At 47.4% G+C, this 20,449-nt stretch overlaps 1 protein-coding gene across 5 annotated transcripts in view; it reads right to left on the bottom strand.

Moving 5' to 3' along the window:
- Window positions 1–733: 733 nt before the first annotated feature.
- ZHX2 (zinc fingers and homeoboxes 2) overlaps window positions 734–20,449 on the bottom strand; it is a 68,409-nt gene continuing 48,693 nt past the window's right edge. For 3 of the 5 annotated variants that reach the window (XM_082753154.1, XM_082753156.1, XM_082753155.1), the window contains exons 3-4: window positions 6,517–9,207; window positions 734–2,182 (exon numbers count right to left, since the gene is read on the bottom strand). In XM_082753154.1, the coding sequence (XP_082609280.1) occupies window positions 6,521–9,019 (2,499 nt within the window). In that variant the 5' untranslated portion in view covers window positions 9,020–9,207 and the 3' untranslated portion in view covers window positions 734–2,182; window positions 6,517–6,520. Of the gene's footprint in view, window positions 2,183–6,516; window positions 9,208–20,149; window positions 20,237–20,449 lie in introns of all 5 variants that reach the window. The other 2 variants (XM_082753157.1, XM_082753158.1) reach the window with 1 other exon arrangement.

The following is a 20,449-nucleotide window of genomic DNA, read 5'->3' as shown; positions in this document are numbered from 1 at the left end:
GGGGGGACAGAAGGGGTTGCACGGGACATCTGGCTCCACGCAGGCAGGATCGCCCCATGCAGCCTCGTGTGCTGTTGTGGTCACTGGCACAGCCCATGTTGGTGCTCACCAGCAGGCTGGAGGAGCAGCAGGGGTGGTTTCTGTACCTTTTGCCATCAGATTTTGGTGTAGGATCAGGGTGAGCGCAGCCACTGCAGTGCCGAGCCCCAGAGGGAGGTGGGTGCTGGTTCAGGCCCTTCCAGCAATGTCCTGGACAGCTTTATTGTAGAAAAAGTCACCGAGTCCTCCCCGCTACTTACTGTAAACTTCCCTTGGTGCTTAAATATTGTGCAGACTATTAATAAAAATAACTCTGTGTTGGTGAGTCATGTGGAAGGTTTCTTTCATTTATTTGTTCCTTCCTTCAGGTTGTAAGGGCAACTAATATAAAGGTAGCCCTAAATCCATGCATGCCCCATGCATGCGGCAGGGTTCCCTATTCCCAGGCACTATCTGACCCCCTCACGTGGCGTACAACCATCTGACACCAGGAACATAAAAACCCGTAGTGGACTGAGCTGCTCATTTTAATCTGGCTAGCGTTTGCCAAGCCGATTACTGCAAAACCAGTTCCAACCCTAATCACAGCTCTGAAGCCCCTGAGCTCCTCTGCACAACGTGGCGCTGGCGGAGGCCGAGCTTTGTTTTTCATTAAGAGAAAAAAAGAAAAAAAGAGACAAGAAAAAGGTTACCAAAATGTCTAGCTTTTGTTTTATTGAGTTACAACAAATGAGCAACAAGTTAGAAAAATTGGATTTATTCAAACTCCCTAGCATTGTGTTTGTGCAGTGTACTGAAATATGGGGAAGGTTTCAAAACGCGGCTGGTCCGAGAAACCCAGCGGCCGGCTCCTGCACCCGCTCCCGCACGCACGCTCCCGCTCTCCCTCCTCTTCTTCCTCCTCACACCCACCCGTACAGACACCCCGCACAAAGGAAAATTAGCAGGACTTGAAAAAAGTGCACTCAGGAATCTAGAACTGATCTAAGAATTTAGTGGCAAGGGTTAATCAGGAATTTCTGTTGTGCGCTGCAACATCTAAAGCTGGCAGACAGCCTCGTGGTCATGCTGTCCGTCCCTGTACCAGCCCAAGAAACGCAAACAAGTTCAGATTACGAAGCATCTTCATTTTCTCACTCCAACCCCTCTGGGGGTTGCACTGCGTGTTCAAACAAAAAGTGCTAAAACCAAACAAACAGGAATAAAAAAAAAAAAAGGCATTGTAGCAAAGATCATCAGAGACCCACGGAGTGGCCTCGTTTGGGAAAAGTGAGGAGCTGGAGAAGACTCGCTTCATAGGAGCACAGGAAAGCAGAGATTTAAATACTTCAACCAGTAGAAGATGGCCATAAAACAAAACAAAACAAAAAAGTCAAAACAACAGGGAAAAAAACCCAAAGCCCCAACCAAGCCAGACCGCCCTCCCCAAACCCAAACTGCATTGCGTGGGCTGAAATGTAAACGGCTGCCGGGGTGGGAATCTGGGATCGGATGTCGATCGGCACCAAAGAGATTCCAAAAATTGCAAATTTTTCTTCAAACGCTTCCGAGAGGTTGTAGGGCCTCCCCTGGAGATCTTCAGAAGCTGCCTGGACGTGGCCCTGGGCACCCTGCTCTGGGTCTCCCTGCTTAAGGGGGGGACCAGGTGGACCCAAGGGGGCCCTGCCAACCTAAGCTGTTTTGTCATTCAGTGATTCAGAAAACAATCTCCTCTCCCCCCTCCCCACAAAAGACGCCTCCCTCCCCCAAAACCAACCCTAAAATTTTGCCATGGCATTATATGCAAGAACAACTTGCAACTATTAAAAAGTTAACAAAATTTCCACGTCGTACAAATCTGTTCCAGTACAGGAAGAGGATGGGCAGGAAAGTGGGTGGGAGAGAAGCGAAGGAGAACCCTATATACAAGGACCCTTTTTTCTTTCTTCCTTTTCCTTTCCAATGCAGTAGTAGGACTTTGGCACTATAAACAACCCCATGACGGTGCTCCACTAGAGTATTTCTCACCGTGCCTCCGCGAGCACGGTTTGAGACCTGGAGTCGCAACACACTCTCTCTCACCCCAGGCAGGAAAATAGATTTTTGCTCTATTTTCAGGCAGAATTCCCCTTCATTGTCAGGACAGCGCAGCTGATGAGTACCCCTGCAAAAATTAAAGAAGAAACATATTAAAGACACCACGAAGAGATACTTGGGCTGTTGACTAACACAGCACCCAATTTACATTCGTGCAGCTGCCGTGGCGCTGCATTTGGTATTAACCATCCCCTGAAGCCTGTCCCTATCACTGCTGCTGCAGCAGGGGGCCAGATTTGTTCTGTTGTGCCCGACACCCAGCTAATTCCCCCCTACAGACTGCTGATGGGGACAGACAGCCCGGCCTCGACTCTCACCGATCGCTCGCTGCTGCAAACACCTCGGGCAGAGCCTGCACCGGCTCGTGGGTGACACCCGAGGGCTGGGGGCAGCTGCTTTGTGACCACAGGACAGAGCTAAGGGCAAGGAAACTTCAGGCCTTTCTTCCCCAGCAAATCCTCTCATTATATGGCACAAATTTAGCAAAGAATTACACGAACTCGAAACCAGCCCTCACAAACAGCTGCCTGCCTCCACACGGCCCTATGAACAGATGGGGACATAGGGCGAGGGCTCTCCTACAGGGAGATGGCAAGGGATGTCAGCCCTACAGGGATGCCAGCCCTACAGGGATGACTTCCAGTGTGGTTTTCCCCACGAGTGAAGCGTGAGAGTGCAAGAAGTGTGAGCACCGACTCAGGCTGCAGCTGCAGGCGGCAGCACGGGGTGGTTTCTCCTGCCCCAAAGCTCACCACAACCTTTATTTCACACCTTTTATGAACGTTGCTACTGGCTCTGTCATTTCCCACGGAGGCACCGAGCTCTGTCTGGCATCTGCACCTCAGAATGCTAAGCTTGAGCCAACACAAAAGGAAAAAAAAAATCCTCCTTGTCCCTGCAGCCTTTACTCAGACAACCCCTCTGTGTTTTCTAAAGCACTGCAAATCTGTAATTGCTGCTTTGGGTTTTGCTTCTCCCTCTGAAGTCCTTCATTGCTGGGTCTCCAACACAGCTGGTTTTAGGGGAAATGATGAGTCCCTGAAATGCTTCGGTTCTGTAAAAACCGCTGGGAAGTCCCACACTGCCTTCAGGACGGGGGCTGTGGATCCCACCGTCAGCAGCAGGCGCTGCAGCCAGCTTCATGGATAGAGCACCAAACCACAAGAAAAACGAGAACTCGAACAGAAAGGAAGGGAAACCCCGGTGCTGGTAGCTTTCAGCCATCTCAGACACTGAGGAATGTGCTGGGCCACCAGCATCCGACTGATCTCAGCTCCCACCGTGGTGTGAAAGGAGCTGAGGACACTGGGAGGGCCCAGGTGGCTGCTGATGCTCAGCACCATGCAGCAAGCAAGGCCTGGCTTCTCTGGGGCCTTCTGGTGACCACCTCCCAGATCTTGGCCTTCAACCCATCTCGGCAGAGCTCCCTGGGCTGTGGAAGGGCAGCACAGTGACCCCCAGGGAGTGCTCGTGGCCCTCGAGAGCATCTTCTACCTCAGTAGAAGGCCTTCGGACCTGAAATGGAGGTTGTGAGAGCAACCCTGAAACAGAAAGTTTTCGGTGGAGAAGGTGGTGGTGGTGGGGGAAAAATAGCACATTTCTGAGAAAAGACAAAAGCTCCGGTCTGAGGAAATCTTGGGAAACCCCTCCGGGGAGATAAAGCTGTGAGGCTGCCAGCTGCTCCAGCATGCTCTGCTCCTGGGGCTGAGCTGTGATGTGCTGCATTTAATTTGAGGTGGATTTCTGTGCGTCAGGCTTGTGCAAGTGGTGACAAGAGACCTGGTTTTGACCCTTGCTGTCGGAAGGCAGGAATCTCGCCACGGATGGACAGGGAGCTCAGGCTGTGCTGATAAATGAGGGATGCGAGGCTTCGTCACGCAGCATCCAGGACATTTTTAGTGAGGCCGTGCAGCAGCCACTCAGCATCCCGAAGGTGCCTTATGGGGACAGGCCTTGAGGCAGTGTTCAAGGAAACCTCACTCTGCTCCGTGGAATTCATCTGATTTTTGGCAAAAGTTTCAGATAGGCAGAAGCAGGCTTTATAACAGACCCCATTAGCCTGTGGATGGTGTGGTCAGGAGGCCATGAAAGTCCGGCAGAAGCAACTGAAAATGCATCAGTTTTGAAGAACCCATTTTCTAAGGCATCATGTCCATCGAGACTGTAATACAAATGCTCTCTAATGGTTTCAGGAACTTACAAAACTACCTGGAGGAGGCAAAGAGGGATCTGAGAAGTTCTGCAGTGCTGCAAGTTTTGCAGAAGCTGCACAGAAGTTCAGGCAACAACAGAAGTACGGAGACTGAGCGCCGAAAAATGTTCACTTTAAAGCGCTCCTGTCAGGCTGAGAAAATAGCAACAACGTGAGTATCAAAGGAGCATGTTTCTGCATAAAGTGCAGCAGTGAAAGTTTCACATCATCACTGCAGCTGTGCAAGCGCCAAGAGGAGGAAAAGTCCCTTGTCAGCAATTCAGCGCTTGGCAGCATCTCCTGTGTGCAGCCAGGAAGGTGACATGGCCCCTCGAAGGTACCGAGGGCTGCAGCGTTAGGAAGAATCAGACTTTTACATGAGAACAAGCAGAAACAAGCTCACCGTCAGGTCTCACACGGTCTTTGCTTTTGAGTCATACCCTGGGTGTCACCTCAGATAACACCTTGCTAGTTCAACTCCCAAGTCTCAGTTCAAAATCAAACAAGATAAGCAGGCTTCACAAAAATAAGAGTGTCAGTTTATCCTCAAGGAAAAAGAAGCCAGGATTTTTCCACCGGTCCCATCAGTGCAAGGGATAAAGCTCCCAGCTTTCATGTCACCATGACTGTGACAACGCCTCCCACCCAGGCACTGGCACTTCTGGGCTGAGATGTGCTGGGAAGATGATGTGGAACGAAAGAGAGAAAGGCTCTGGGTTTTTCCCTCCCTTTGGTTACATTAGGGTACGTGTTTATAGCTGGAACACCAAAATGATCTGGAACGACAAACTCTGACAGAAAAATATAAGCCCCACTGTGCAATTTTTCATTGCTCATCGGATTTTAAATACCAGATCAGATCCTGGGTCTGGTTTCCTATGTGACTGCCTGGCCGTGGCACCCCCATGTGCCTCTGCAGCAGCCAGAGCAGCTCCAGGTGACGTCCCCAACCTGTCCCCCTCCCACCTCTGTATTTGCCACAACCTGCTCCTCACACCCCCAGCCAGCAGCTGCTGCAAGCACAGCCCAGGACAGTTTTGTATTGCAGCCTGGAGTTTTAAAATACTTCGTGGTACGGACACAGTGACATTTCTCGAATGCCCAAACTATAGTTCAAAATGCAACCACTGCAGGGTTGAAAACCCTTTTTAAATTCAGAGAAAGCGCCTAGCAGAATTAATTCTTTCTAAAATCCAAGTTCTCTAATTGTTAGTGAGTGGTGCTGTGGTTTCTGTTGGGTAAGTTGTAGTGTAAGGAGACTCCAGCTCAGGAAAGATGGGCTCTGGTCTCGGCTGTGCCATGCACAGAACTTTAAAGGCTCTGGGGAACTCAACACGCAAGTCAGGAAACCCTGACAGAGCTTGCTCCACATTTATACCTGTGTAACTGTGATCAGAAACAGGCCTCAGGTCTCCAAACAACACATCCTCTCACGTTGTGAAAGCTCACATAACCCCCCAGCCCCCTTAAGAAAAGACCCTGCAGCTTGCTTTTAAATTCAGGATCCTGTGAAGAAGAGCTGCTAAAACACCCACACAGCTTAGTCTGGAGCATTTCCTAATCCTCTACAGTGAGCAAGCAGAACAAAGCAAGGCTGGAGACAGTTCTCACCTGCAAGAGGAAGAGAGCACATTTACATGAGCCGCTTGAGGCCCCACAGCATTTTGTGCTTGCTGTTGCATAAAGAAGCATCGCTGACCCGGGCCCTTCCCGCAGAGAGCTTTTATTCTGCTGCAAAGGAAGGACCCGGGGTGCAAAACCAGGCGCTGCAGCCTCTGTCCGTGGGAGATCAGTGATCTGTTAGCAAAAGGGCTATTGGGAACTAGTATCACCTATTATTTCTTTGCATGGCTCCACTGGTGTGTTTTATATCAGGCTCTGCAGAGGTTACACGGGTCATTTGAAGGCAGAAGTTCAGGGCTTAAGCACTTACTGGAAAAAAAATAAAATTAAAAAAAAAAAAAGCCCTTAAACGGGAGTTGACCCCAAATGAAAGGAGAAACCTGGCACACAGCACTAACCCCTCCCTAGCAAGCAGCTGCTTCAATTTATAACCAGGACAGCTCTCCCTTCTGCTCAGGCATCCAGCAGGCACCAGGACCCAGCAGGGATGGTTTTTTGGGGGATTTGCATGGAAAAGGAGCTAGGAGATGCTGGAAACACACCTGGCCTGAGGCCGGCCCGGAGAAGCAAGGCACCACCAGCATTACCTGTCTATACGTGGGCATTGTCTCCCGATATACTTTCAGAGTCAAAGTCCGCCAGCTCTGCCTGGCCTTCGGGTGCCGCCTGGCTCCAGCTGTCCGTACAGTCCGACGCGGCATCATCCTCACCCACCGTCACCTCCACCCAGTTGACCTCGGCCGGCTCCTCGTTCTCCTCGCTGCCGTGGCCATCGTGGCTGTTGCACTCCAGCCTCTCCGCACCCTCCGCTTGGTTCCCCAACAAAGAGTCTTTCAGTGGCTCGCAGTCCCTTTTTGCCCTCACCACTGTTTTCCCCGCGTTCTCTTCGTTCAGCTTTTTGTGCTCCTGGTAATGCTGCCGGGACACCTCGCTACCATTCTTTGGACTCTCAGTGAGTTTTGATCCCTTTTTCTGGTTTTGCTCGTTATGGCCATCAGCAGCGTACTGCTGCTGGTACTGGTCAATCCATTTAAGTGACCCCGTTCTTAGCGAAGACCGGTTTTCCTTGAACCAGCGAACTATTTCAGTTCTTGTGAGCCCAGTCTGAGATGCTAACTGGTCATACTCCTGGGGTGATGGCCACTGAGTTCTTGCAAATGTGCTTTTCAGTAGATGAATCTGCTCCTGGGTTTTCTTGAATGTGGCAGAGGACCCAGACAAAGCACCGGGGAGCTGGGAGCTATTCAGCAGTTCTGCTTGGCTTATTGCACCATTGGGAGTTCCTTGTTCTTTAATTTTTCTGTATGATCCCATCGAGTCCAAGACAGCTTGCTCCATGCTGTCCCTTATCTTTCTCCGCTCAGAGAACCACGAATCAATCTCCCTCCTGCTCAGCTTAGTCTCCACTCGAAGCCTGTCCAATTCTCCTTGGGTCGGAAAAGAGCATCTCAGGAAGCTCTCCTCGAGGGCCCTAAGCTGCTCTTGGGTTTTCTCTTTGAACTTCTGGGGTGCAAAATCTGCATACGGGTGGAACGAGCGGCCGTGCCGACCCAGTGAAGGCGCTATTTGATCTTTCCCTAAAGCATCGCCGGTGACGTGCACGATGCCCCTCTGCCTTCGATACCTGTGGTCGCTGAACCACTTCTTGATCTCACTCCGGGAGAGACCCGTTGCCTCTATCAGCCGGTAGACTTCTGTGTCGTCGGGGAACTGGCTTGCTATGAAGCTGGCCTTCAGCTCCGCTATCTGCTCCTTCGTCTTTTTTCGCTCGCTGGCTGGCGTCAGCGGTACGGCGGTCAGCTTGGCAGGGCTCTCGGGCACCTGAACTACGTGAGGACGCTTGGCCTCCGGGACACTTGCTAGGGTCTGTATCGTCCTCTTTTGCCCCTGGTTTGGGGCAACAGCAAGTGTAATTGGTGAACAGGAAACTGCTGAACCGTTCGACACAGGGGTTAAAACCAGACCGGTCTGGCCCAGTATCTGACAGGGCAAAGCTGTCTGGATGATGGGAGGGGGGATTTTCGCCGTTGCCAAAGGAGCTGGCAGGACGGTGATGGTTTGGGGAACTGCCTGGATAGTACCGTTGAACATCTTCTTTCTCGCCTCCTCCACTTCTTCAGGAGACCAGCTGATGCCGTGCTTCAAACGTTGCGTAGCGAACCAGATTCGGATCTGTTCTTCTGGATGTTTTGAGGCTGCTGTCAACCATGACAATTCTGCTTGCGTCGGGTAAGGGAATTTATTAAAGGAGTTGATCATGGTTGCGTTAGTGTCCAGTGCAGAGTTGTATTTGGTACTATTCAGAGGTACCGGGACCTTGGGGACAAGGTTAATATTTGGTGGTAGCTGTACAGAGGGCATAACATGAGCTAACACGTCATGGAGGAGGTCTCCATTTATACAAGCAATCGCTTCAGTGGCTTCGGTTATGATGCGGGGGAGAGCACCATCCACGTGGTTTTCCGTAACTCCTTCTTCTGGCTTTTTGGGACCCTTTTTGGTTTCCCCTTTAGGCTTTCCCAACTTCATCATCGGCGTTTTACTCACACTAATTCCCCCATGAAGCGAATCCTCACACTCTGCATTTTCTAGCCCACTGCTCGTGACAGTGACATCGTTAGTGGTGGTCTCAATGGACTGCTCTAAAACAGTCTGGTTATTGCGTTTAATTAATTTCAGTTTAAAGTTACTCTCTCCTGGGTGGTATTTTGTGTTGTGGTCAGATAAAGAATCGTATTTTTTGGTTGTGAAATTGCATTCGGCACACACATACAGGGGGTTGAGAATGACATTTGGATGCTGAGTGTCAACATGCTCTGTAAATTCATTTAAGTTTTGTGTAGAGTAAGGGCAGTATTTACACTCATAACCGCCCTGGGGTTTCTTAGACTGATTTTCAGCTGGGGGCTTTGCCTCGACCACTTCACAATCTTTTACTGAGCTTTCTGAAGGCCAAGTTTTTTTAGCGTCCTGCTGCGGTGTGCCAGCCCCCTTCTCTTTAGGAGTTTCTACGCGCTCTGTGACTTCCTGTTCCACCACTTCAGAAGTTCGCACCATACAGGGAGTTGTTGACTTTCTTTTGCTAGCCATGGCAGCTGTTTGCAGCAGGCTGTGGTCCCAAATGGTGACTTTTTTTTTGGCAGGGTGAGCAATAAACTCAAAAGATCTTGCAAATGGCTCCAACCTTCCCGGATTACTTGACTGTTTTGTTTAATAAAGGATTTCAGCCCTGGCTGTGACCATCAGCTCCAACAGCAGACCCATCAGCTGCATGACACCTGTGAAACAAAGCACACACCATTAGGCACTGATCTGTAAAACATGGATTGAGCAAAAAGCCGCAGCTCAAGATATATACATTTAAAATACCGTTTTGGACAATGCTAAACTCTCCCCCTGCTACTCTCCCCATCAACTTAAGAGGCAAGATCTGCCCACAAAGAATAAAAGCAGTGGATAATTCACAATGAAGTGCACCACAGGTAGAAAATGACTTTGAAACAAGGAAGATGAACAGACAGGGGATTTTAATCTCCACTAGAGTCAATGCATTTAGCTGGAAAAGAAAGAAGACACTGCTATAAATACCGTACCTTTTTATAGAAGCTGCAGTTTCTATTAATTATTATTTTGAAGCATGCAGATCTGAAATTGAGTGTGATTTATATTAAACTTAATTACTTCCCACTGTCACTTACCTTGTAAATATGTCTACTAAATGATTGTGGTTACTAATGATGGGTGATTTCTAAATAAAGCTATAGGGACTGCCTCGCTTTTAAAAGTAAAGGCAGAAAGAATAGTTAATGTAAGTCAACATTTTCAAAGGTCTGTGTTTTGATGAGAGGTGGGTTCAAAGAAACTGCACAGATCTGTGGAGGCCTATCAAGTCTCTTCTGGAACAAAAGTTTCCTTAAAGTACCACTTTTCACTGAAAATTGATAAAGGCAGCTAGCAGAGGTCATAGACATCCTTAGATCCCTTTTAAATAGGGTCCCTTCTTGTGACCCTGCTGATATTCCCATTGAGTCCTGATCTGTGCACTTAACTGCCTACAGAATTTAAAAAAAAATCCATTTTAAAAGCACGATTCACATGGTGAGTGGTTTTGGAAGTTCTTAAATGTAAGAATTCCATAAAAATATATGCATTTTAGAAGTGTTATAAATGAAGTCTCAGCTCAACCTGAATTTAGTAATATTTATCAAAGGCAAGCAAACAGCGCTGGGTGCGCGTGGAGTCTATGCTCTACCAACACACACACACAAACATTGAACTTTCTAAATATACAGAACAGTCTCCATTTTCAATTGCTTTTCTTGTCCATATTAAACCCGAGTATGCCTATACATATGTACAACCAGAAGAAGTAACAAACAATCTTTTAAGTTCCGTGACTGGGGGAGCATAGTTGGAGTTGGTAATCCTTGGAGGCATAGTTGGAGTTGGTTGAAGTGCTCCCATATCTTCCATGACTTCATTAATTTCTCTCAGATCATATAACAGTCTCCATTTTCCATTCCTTTTCTTGATTACAAACAATGAAGAATTCCAGGGCTAGTCATGGGAACAATATGTCTTGCTTTAAGTTGTCAAGCAACTCGGCCTTCAGGCCTTATGCATCCTGTTCTTTCTGGATTGAAGGGAAGCAGATCCGTCTCCTTTTCAAGGCCAATAGTTTTTAGTTGCAGAGTCCCACACCTTGACCTCAAGTTGGTTCCATATTTCAGGATCATAAACTGTCTGATTGTTAATGAGAATAAGCTGTAAGGTTACCAGGACAGTCTTTGTTTCCAAGGCCGTATGATTCCCCATAATGCGCAACTGCTCACCAACGAGGGGCAGTTGTGTATGTGGGTCTGCTTCTCTCAGCTTGAGCTTCTTCCCAGCTCCGGTGTGCCATTTCCAGCGACTTTGAGAAGTTTGCTGAGTTTGGCTGAACCCATCTTCATGAGGAGATCAATGTGCCTGGTCTCTGTTCTGCTAGCCTGTCCCTATTCATTCCTTTTTCATTATATCGTGTTTCCTTTTCATCTTGAGGACAGGCTCCCCTCTTACACCCTTCGCCCCACAGCAGTCCTTTTCCAACAACTTTTCACTGGTCAAACAACTTTGCCCGGCAGCAGCAAACACCCTGCGACTTCCACGCCTTACTGGCTGGAGAACAAGCAACCCGAGACTGCATGGCGTCTCCTCAATCACCCTTCTTTGTTCCCTCTATAAACTTTTACATTCCTGATGTCCTCATCGTTAAGAGTCTGATGTTATCATCAACCATGGGGCTTGCCGACCTCCATGGCCACACTCCCACATCTCTCCCTTCTTTATTAATACCAACCATCTTCTTGACATGAATTATTATTTCATATATCACAAAAGGATCTGAAGTCAACATCAGTCAGCACAACCACAAAAAAAGAAAAACTACATCAGCTGTGTTATAATCTACCTGTGCTCATCAGGGGTGTGTGTGTGGGGAGTGAAATTCCATTGTTATAACAGTTTCTATAGAAAAGAAAAAAAGATGTCTCTTTCCTATTTCACAAAATGCCTTTTCTGATCAATTCTTGACTCTAATTTTGCTACTCTTCCTGATCAGATGGGCTCTGGATTTGTAATGCTTCCAGACCTGATGGGAAACTCATTGTTTGACATCAAGGAGTCCATGGGATGGGATGTGGGGGGCACCAGGGCTTACAGACTTGAGGAGGACGGAACGTGGGTAGGGCCTGTGTGGATTTTTGTAGAAGCACATTAAATGGAGAATCTGAATTAGAGATTTTATCTCTAAGAAAAGGCAGACCTTTTCGTGAAGCTTGTAAATGATGAGCTGTGACCAGCACCTAGCAGGATCACCAGCATGAAAATCCAATGAGATAAACCCCACTGCAGTTCCCCCAGACACATCCAACACCAGCGGGCAGTTTCAGACCACCTCGTTGCTGCCCCTGAACCTGCTCTTTTCACCTCTGTATTACCATCAGAGCCAGAAACAATTTCTGCTCAAGCAGATGCTAACCGCTTAGCTCTGTTTGCAGTTTATCAGTACTTTGAAAGTCTCTAGAGCATATTCCTGCTGGTCTGCCCATCGCAGATCCTTCCCCTACTGTATTTACGGAAACCTAAAATGATGTACTGACAGAAGCAGCAGCTTCAGCTGGGGATAAGTGCAAAGACGGCAGCTTCCAGCTCCATTTCCCCAAAACCCAGCGTGAACTGCTTCTCTATACAGCACTTCATGAAGTACTTTTGCAGGTAAGGCTCTGCTGAAACACAAGCTGTGGAACGGCAAAGATGCAGGATGGAGGAGAGGCCTTTCGGAGATGCTATTTGTTACACTGCGGTTGCCTCGGCCTACACGTGCGGTGCTCCACACTTACAGCCACCACCAAAGGCCTGACCAAGACCAGGGATGCTCCTGCACCTTTGCTCCAATTTGATGAAGTGCTGCAACACTGGGTTGATGCTTGAGGGTTTATTTAAGCTCTGGGAAATGGCATATCTTTGCTCAGCTCGGTGAAGTAGGGTTCGGACTGTCTGCAGCATGATCTACCTGAAAGGAAGCTGTGGGGAGCTGGGGGTCGGCCTCTGCTCACAGGTAACCAGAGACAGGACCACAGGGAATGGCCTCAAGTTGTGCTGGGGAGGTTCAGGCTAGAAATGAGGAGACATTTCTGCTCAGAAAGAGCAGTCAGGCACTGGGACGGGTTGCCCAGGGAGGTGGTGGAGTCACCGTCCCTGGGGGTGTTCAGGGAAATGCTGGACATGGTGCTTGGGGACATGGTTTAGTGGTGACATTGGTGGTAGGGGGATGGTTGGACCAGATGATCCTGAAGGTCTCTTCCAACCTTAACAACTCTGTGATTCTATGGCTGTTCCTTAAGCATTTACCTTGGTCAGGATGACATGGTGACACCTTCCTCCAACCTGGGATCACCAACACTATCATTATCATTCCCCAAGGCATCAGCACCTCTGAGCCACCCATGCCTTGGGTTTCCACCATCTCTTCTTTATTTTATTTTTCCCTTCTCCCTTTTAATAATAAGCAAGCAGATGAACAGTGGAACAAATGATGCCTGGTTTTCTGCAGATTTGTGCTGACTGACCTTTAAACTGGATTACTCTGAATATTCTCTGTTATTTCCACATATTCCTTCAAAATTTCCCTCTTCACAATCGTCCTCCCACAGAGTATTTTGTCTGTGGTCTGTCACTTGCTGAGTCCCACTGCAGATGGGATCAGAAGTTAGACACAAACACAACTGTCTGAACACCCATCTTCCTAGCCAACTATTTTTAATGAAGCTTGCAGAACATTAATCATTCCGGAAGCTTCTTTGCTATATCAAATCTGATTTAAATAGGTCAAAAGGTGAGAGAAGGGGGTACAATCGGCTGTCCAAACCAGGCTGCTGCTGGAAATGGGGTGAAGGGAATGGGGTCACCTCACACTGCCCTGCAGATCCCACTCATGACACTGATGAGGGAAGGGAGGTGCAAGCAGCACCCTGGGAAAGGCTGCTGGGGATGAGGAGGAGCCACAGCTCCCTGATACTCCTTTGCTGCTCTCCCTCCCTGGCCACACAGCTTAACTTAATGGTCTGCTCCTTTTCTGATGTGTGACCTTCTGCAAAATTCATGTGGCAACATCAGCAAAAGGAAGAAAATGAAAAGACATCAAAGACGGAGCAAGGCTTACTTACGTTTCACTGAATATCAATCCCCCTCTCCCCCAAAAAAGAAGAAAGAGCTAAGAACAAAAAGATAAAGGAATGGGATGGGAAAGAAAGACTGGAGAAAGAGAAACATCTAGGTTACTACTTTGGATCAATCAAATGTTTCTTAAAAGTCAGGCTAAATGTCCTGAATTCCCCATTCTCTGGAAGCTCGGCAAGCTCCCTGCCACATCGGGTTGCTGTGCCAAACTCCCACCTCTCACGAGGATGCAAGGATCAGCCCCAGGCATGGATGCTCTGATACAGAACATGGGCCAAGGTATCTCTGAAACATGTATAAGTGGGTGGATGGATAACAAATTCTGTCTGCTACAATTTTACTAGATATTTTTACATATTTCTTCTTTTCCTAAGTTCTATTTCACAGTGTTTTTCTGTATTTCTACCTGCTGCTTTGCTAACTCTACACATTGAACAGTTCTACCACACAAGAATCCTTACCCACTATACAAATCAACCCCAAGTCAAATGCTGCTTTTTGGAGGTCAGTAACAAAAAAATGAGTTTCAAGCCAAGATGTGCTTTTTTTTTTTTTTTTTTTTGTTTTGTTTTGTTTTGTTTTGTTTTTGGGAGACCACAACCAGTGAGGGTTTGTCCCTTTGTCCCAAAACAAGGGGAAGAAAGCGAGGCCCACCAACTGTGTGTACGAGGAGTTTATTGGGACCTCCAAGCCGCTGCTCCTCCAGGACCTCGGTAAGTGCCTCACTCAGGATAAATATGAAGTTGCTAAAGCATTTCTCTTGCCTTGGAGCTCCCAATCAGTTCTCACAACGAATATGGACCACCCATGCCACATCTCTGTGAGACAGGCAGGGGACTGCACAAACCTGACTGCACAAACCACCGGCTTTTACCTGCAGGTGGCTGGTCCTCCAGCTGGCAGTGACTCCCCAGATTTTGTGACACCCCTCAGCCACAACCAAGGCTTAGCAAGCAGCATGTCGAGACAGCAACACAAGCCACACTTCACCAAGCCCCTGTTCAGCTTGCTCCAAGGGACAAAATCCACGTCTTGTGCCACACAAACGGGGCTGCACTGGGTACAGACTTCTGGCACACATACAATCTCTGTCACTAAAGCCAGCCTGGTTCGCTGCTTTTGTTTTATTACGGATGGGACCCAGGACCACTGGCCTCCCTTTTAGCTGCTGTCACCACCATGCATGGAGTGCAGAAGTGCTGTTGGCAACTGCCCTACGAGCAGCGAAAGCCCAAACATATGGGGGAAGGCAGCCCTCACCCCTGCAGCTGACCTGCCTTATCTCCTGCTGGGCTTGCCAGGCTGCAAGGGGGAAAAACAGCAGAAAAAATAAATATTGGTTACGTTTGTTTTTTATTTTTAAACGAGCAGATGCACAAAGCAGCCAAAGGCAGCCAGGTTAAAAACAAAAGCGCTCGCCTCCAAGCAGACAGCTGCCTCCGTGAACCAGGTCCAAACCAAACCACAGAGCCCGCCTGCAGTAACAGGAGCTTTCGATTTGCTTTGCTGCTGCAAAGCAATCAGGACGGGAGCACGCAGGTCAGAAGCAATGTGTTCTTTTCGGCATCTCTGCTCAAAAAGTGCATCGTGGCAGTTATGAGAGAGGCCCCAGCCTGGTTTTGTTTAATTTCCAAGAGCTAACGAACTAACCCAGCCACAGCCCTCTGATCTTTCAAAGCCCTGTTCGAATGGCTCTAGAGCATCAGCCAGGAGAACAAAGTGGCAACTCATTTGGTGACTTGGTGCATGACCAGGGAAATGCCAGATTTCCTCGTGGCTTGCTGGCTCCCAGGCTGGGAAACTGCAGAGAACTATGCAGGGAAAATAAACCGCGGTTTTAGGTCTGGCTGTGGCTGGAAAACGTTTGCTTGGGTAGCAATGCCATCTTCCAGCAGCAAAGGATAACTCCTGCCTCTATAGGTTTCTCAAGTGAAGTAAGTTTGGGCAGTGAAAACACTTTTATGCTGGTAAAGCTGTAACTATCCTAGTGCACTTGGCAGTTCAGAGCTGTTAAAAATAAAATCCCAGGGCAGTCTGTGCCAGTGGTACTAAGCTGACTAGAACTGCTCGTGTGGACTGGCTTTACAAACAGCAGAGTTCAAGCAAAGGGCTGGAAAAATAAATCACAAACCTTTCTTGTGCTGAATTTTGCCATCTTCTCACTTTCTCCCATTTTTCCTTTATTCCCACAGCCAGTTTAATACTACCTCCCAACAAATTAAAAGGAAAAAAAGCAAATATTCAAGTAGAGGCTGAACTCCCTGTCACAGGACTCTTCCCCCTGGGCTTTGGTGGCAGGGTCCCCAAAAATATGAGGGAGTCTGCAAAAGCTATCCCAAACATAAGCAATATCAAATAATAATAATAACAATAACAATAACAACAATAATAATAATAATAATAATAATAATAATAATAATCAGATAAAAACTGCTGCAGAAAGGGAAAGGCACACCAGAAACGCCACTATTTCACGCTGTATCTCACTTCCAGCTCAGAGGAGCCAGGACTGAATGAAATGGATGCAATAGAGACCCCGAAGGGGTTGAAATCCCCACCCAGTGCAAATGGATCTGTGTTTTTCACAGATATACTTTTTTTTAAAAAAAATAAAATACTGTAGTGATGCTTGTGTGATTTGCCAATAGACTCCTCTGTTTTTAATCTCACTGGATAACTTGCTCTGCCCTATGCCAGCATCTGGCTGTAGCCAAAAGCAAACAAAACCCCATGTCTGAACATGATGTTCGCTATCACAAAGGTACCAACAACTCCTTGCAGCTCTCCCATTCCCCCTTCCCAGCTCAGGGTTGCAGCAGGAGTGACAGCACAGCACCTGCAGGTGCTGCCTGGAAAGGATTTGTTGGTCACAAGCCTTTCTGCCCATGGATTTTGGGGTGTTGCCCTGCTTTATCATGCAGCAAATCAAAAAACACTTGACTCCAACCAAGATCATGCCCACAGCTTGGCTCTGTGCAAGAACTGCTATTGCTGGAGAACCCTGTAACTCCCCTATGACCATTTATTCCTCACCCATGGAGGCACCCACAGTGTGAAGATGAACAGTACAGCAGAGCTGCTCTCCTGCTTCCTATCAGAGAGGCTGAACTCATATTCATTAATGTTGTGGCAATATTATGCTCCTACAAATGCAAAGAAGAGAGGTGAGAGATACATTCCATGGTGCAAAGAGGAACATGCCTTGGGTGATGTTTTTCCTTCCTTACAACTCTTGTTAGCATGCAGCTGCTGCAGCAATATCAAAAAGCACATCAGCCAGCACAGCAAAAATGCTGTTGCTCTCCACTGTGATAACACAGTTAAAAACATTGCTTAATTATATGCAGGAGAATAAGCAGAAGCAAACCAGGGCAAATAATTCCTACATGATGGATTGGGACTGCAATGATTTACAAAGGGAAAACCACAGAAAGAAAGGAAGGTTTCTGAACTGCAGAGTTGAGCTTTTAAACAGCATTTAAGAGAGAGCAGCCAAGAGCTCTGACTCTTTTGCTCTTCTTTGTAAGCTGAATAAAGCAAAATTAATGGGGAGGTATACAGATTGCCACAGCGATAGTTTTTTGAGACATGAGAAAATAAAATTGGAAATGCTGTAGATTTTTAATTCACATATGTTGATGGAGACATTTCTAATTAGAAAATAACCACGCAGATGTTTGTGGCGGGTCATGATGGCCTGGCGCATTTTCTTTCCTTTAAGACTCAACTGCTCACACATTTCACATGTGAATAGCAAAGCAAAGTGCCCCCATACTCCTGACCCGCATCAACATGACTCGTGAAGCTGGGTGCCAACACCTCCATGAAGCAAGGCAGGAGCAGCCCTGATGCACGCCCTGTCTGGGGGAATCCACGCCTGCAGCACGGCCACCGAGAGGCAAAAATACACACATAAAACACTGATGGGTGGTGGTGATGGGGATGAGTTGAGGGTGGGATGAAATGCAGTGCTCAAAAGGTGCTAACAGTAGGAGAAAACCCCAGAGAAAGGCATGCTGAAGCCAGTCCACATGAACGTTGCCCCTTTGCAATTACAGCTCAGGGTCTACGTGATCATGGTGTGGAGGAAAGAGATGGAGAAATTTATTCTGGAAAACACAAGTGTTGTGAAAATAACCTCAGCAGGCTTTACCAGAGTGAGCTGTGCTAGCCAGCACCGCACACTAGACATCTTTCAGAGTATATTGCTCATATATGGTATGTTCTTTGAACTAAAATGTTCTCATTCACACCATTGCAAAGCCAAAGGCATGGTAAAAACTGTGGGTTTTCTGTGCTGCTGGTTGCATGAACACAAGTGGCCAACCCCCTCCCAGAAATGGGCAAGTTGAACATTGTGTGCTGTGAATTTTCTATCTTAAGTACTCATCTGCAACCACTTTTTTTTTTTTTTTTTTAATTCCCTATTTTAAATGCAGGTTTAAGTAGTTTAGTGGCTAAAATGAGGACTGGGAAAGTGATACAATACCCTACCCATAACGAAAAGCTCCACCTTACAGACTGATTCAATGCTTGCATTGTAGCAATGGCTGCTTTCCGAAACAAGAGAGTGGCCTTTCCCTCAGGCCCCACGGGAATTGTCCCTCTCCAGCCCCCAAGGGGATGGGACAGGCCTGGGACAGGCAGGTGAGCACCAGTGATGTGCCCAACGTCATGTCCTGCACCTGTGGTGGAGATGGGGACAACACCCAGGTTTCCTCACTTCCTGGCCACTGCCTTCTCCTCTGGAAAATGGGCTGGCAACCTACAGCTTGAAGGCCAAATGGGGCATGTGGGCAATCATTATCAGCACACAAGGGCCATGCCTCTCACTGATTATGAACTTGTTTCCCTCAAGGTGTGTGTTTCTGCAAGAGGCATCTGCCCTGGGGTCCTACTGAACACGCAGCTTGCTGGTTCTCTGCTAGCAGGTAGAGGACATCCCTTGCTTCCCATGCATGGAAGGAAAGATCCCCAAATTCCTGTGGAGTCTGCAGCTGCCCACGCTCAAAACTCAGAAGATGCTGGTGGGTGTTCTCCTGGGGCCTTGCTCTCCCACTGGGGAGGGAAAAATGCAGTGTGACCTCCTCCAAGCAAGAGGATGCATGAATCACCCCCCCAGAAATACTGGTGGATGCATCAGCAGTTGTTCAATACCTGCATGGGGGTTAAGCCTCTTCCCAACACCCTCCATCCATGGCTTTCAGGGGCAGCGAGTTCCAGAGATTAGTCACGCACCGTGTCAAAATTATCTCCTCTAATCAGCAGCATGTTTACTCCTAGGGTGGGTACTTGCGTGTTCATCAGAGAGAAATAAAGACCAACAGATTTCTTAAGAGAGAAATAGAAACACTATAAAAACATTCATTCTAATTAGTTTAATTACTTGTCTGTGCAGCTCACTGAATCCTCATCACTGGAGTGGATTAAAGTTGCTGGATTTAAGTAATTCTTCATATTGAGCTTTTATCTAGCACCATGTGGTGGGATGACAAGAGATTCACAAACACAAAACAGAAATTATCTGTACACAGTATCTTCAACTAGATGGCCAAAACCTGGATGTAGCCACATTTGATTTTACACATTAAAACCAGTTTGTTTTGTTTGAATATTCAGTGAGTTATTTTATTTTATTTTTAGGTATGCCTTTAAGGAGCGAACAATTCCTAGGAGGGTTAAAAGCGGTGCTCTTTCCTCTAGCGACTTCTAGAAATCATTTCCCATTTGTTGGGAAAAAAAAAAAACCAACAACAACACAAAAACAAACAAACAAACTAAAATGTTTTAACAGCAACGTCTGGTCCCCTTCCTCCTTCCTGTGATCCTCCATCTAGGCAGCTTTTATATTGATATATTCCTGTATATTTCAATTATTATTATTTATTCTTTCTGTTCAGACCTATGGTTATTAGAGGGACCCTATGCCTGCAAAGCAGGAAGAAGATGGGTTATTACAGAATGAAGGCATTTGACTTCTTTACACACTTGCAAAACGTAAGCAATAGCACAGAAATTTTCCTGCTTCAGGACTTCTCACACTGCTCATTTCCCTCAGCATTTTGTCCTGCCCTGGGAACCGCAGTACCCATCCTTTAGTCAGCTCAGCAGCGAGTTTTTCAAGTAAAATTAAGGCCCTCACAAACTCTTTTGAGCTGCATAGGGCAAACAAAAATCACGTGTGCATACTGGGTGTTCTTCTTGCATGGCTCCAGGACAGAAATAAGCTCTTTCTCAAAAAAAACCCACAACCAACTTAATTTCTCTACAAGCAGCCCCTAAATCTCTCTCCTCCTGACACAGGCAGCACACATCACACCACAAAACACTGAGGGAAAAGTGCCCAGAAGACCTGATGGAGGGGAAGGAACACAGGCTGAGGGCAGGAGACAACTGGTGACCACTTCTCAGCAGGGTTTAGATTTGAGGGAGAGGAAAAGGAGAAATCCAGGCAACCAGGGTGCTGAGTCTGAACAACAGAGGCAATACAGGCAGACTTACAGGATGTGTGGCCAACACTATTTGTCCGACACGGGGAGCATCCCTTGCATCAGCCTCATCCAACACAGCAGCAGCACTTGGAGGAGTCTACGGAGTTCCCAAAAGAGAGGAAGGAGCTCAACAATTAACACAAAACATTAGTAACCTGCGTGTCTATAGCTGCACACCTCCCCCTTTGACTCACTCAAGATGTGGTAGAAAAACGCAGATGGTTGTGATTTACAACGCTGGTGACTCACTGCACCTCTTCCCTTTCCCCCCACCCCCAAGGGCTTCTGTGTGTATCTTCATGTTCCCAGA

This window comes from Aythya marila (assembly GCF_965140915.1).
Source record: "Aythya marila genome assembly, chromosome: 2".
Lineage (NCBI taxonomy): Eukaryota > Metazoa > Chordata > Aves > Anseriformes > Anatidae > Aythya > Aythya marila.
Note: the sequence above shows the minus strand (reverse complement) of the source record. Positions and strands in the feature narration are given on the sequence as shown.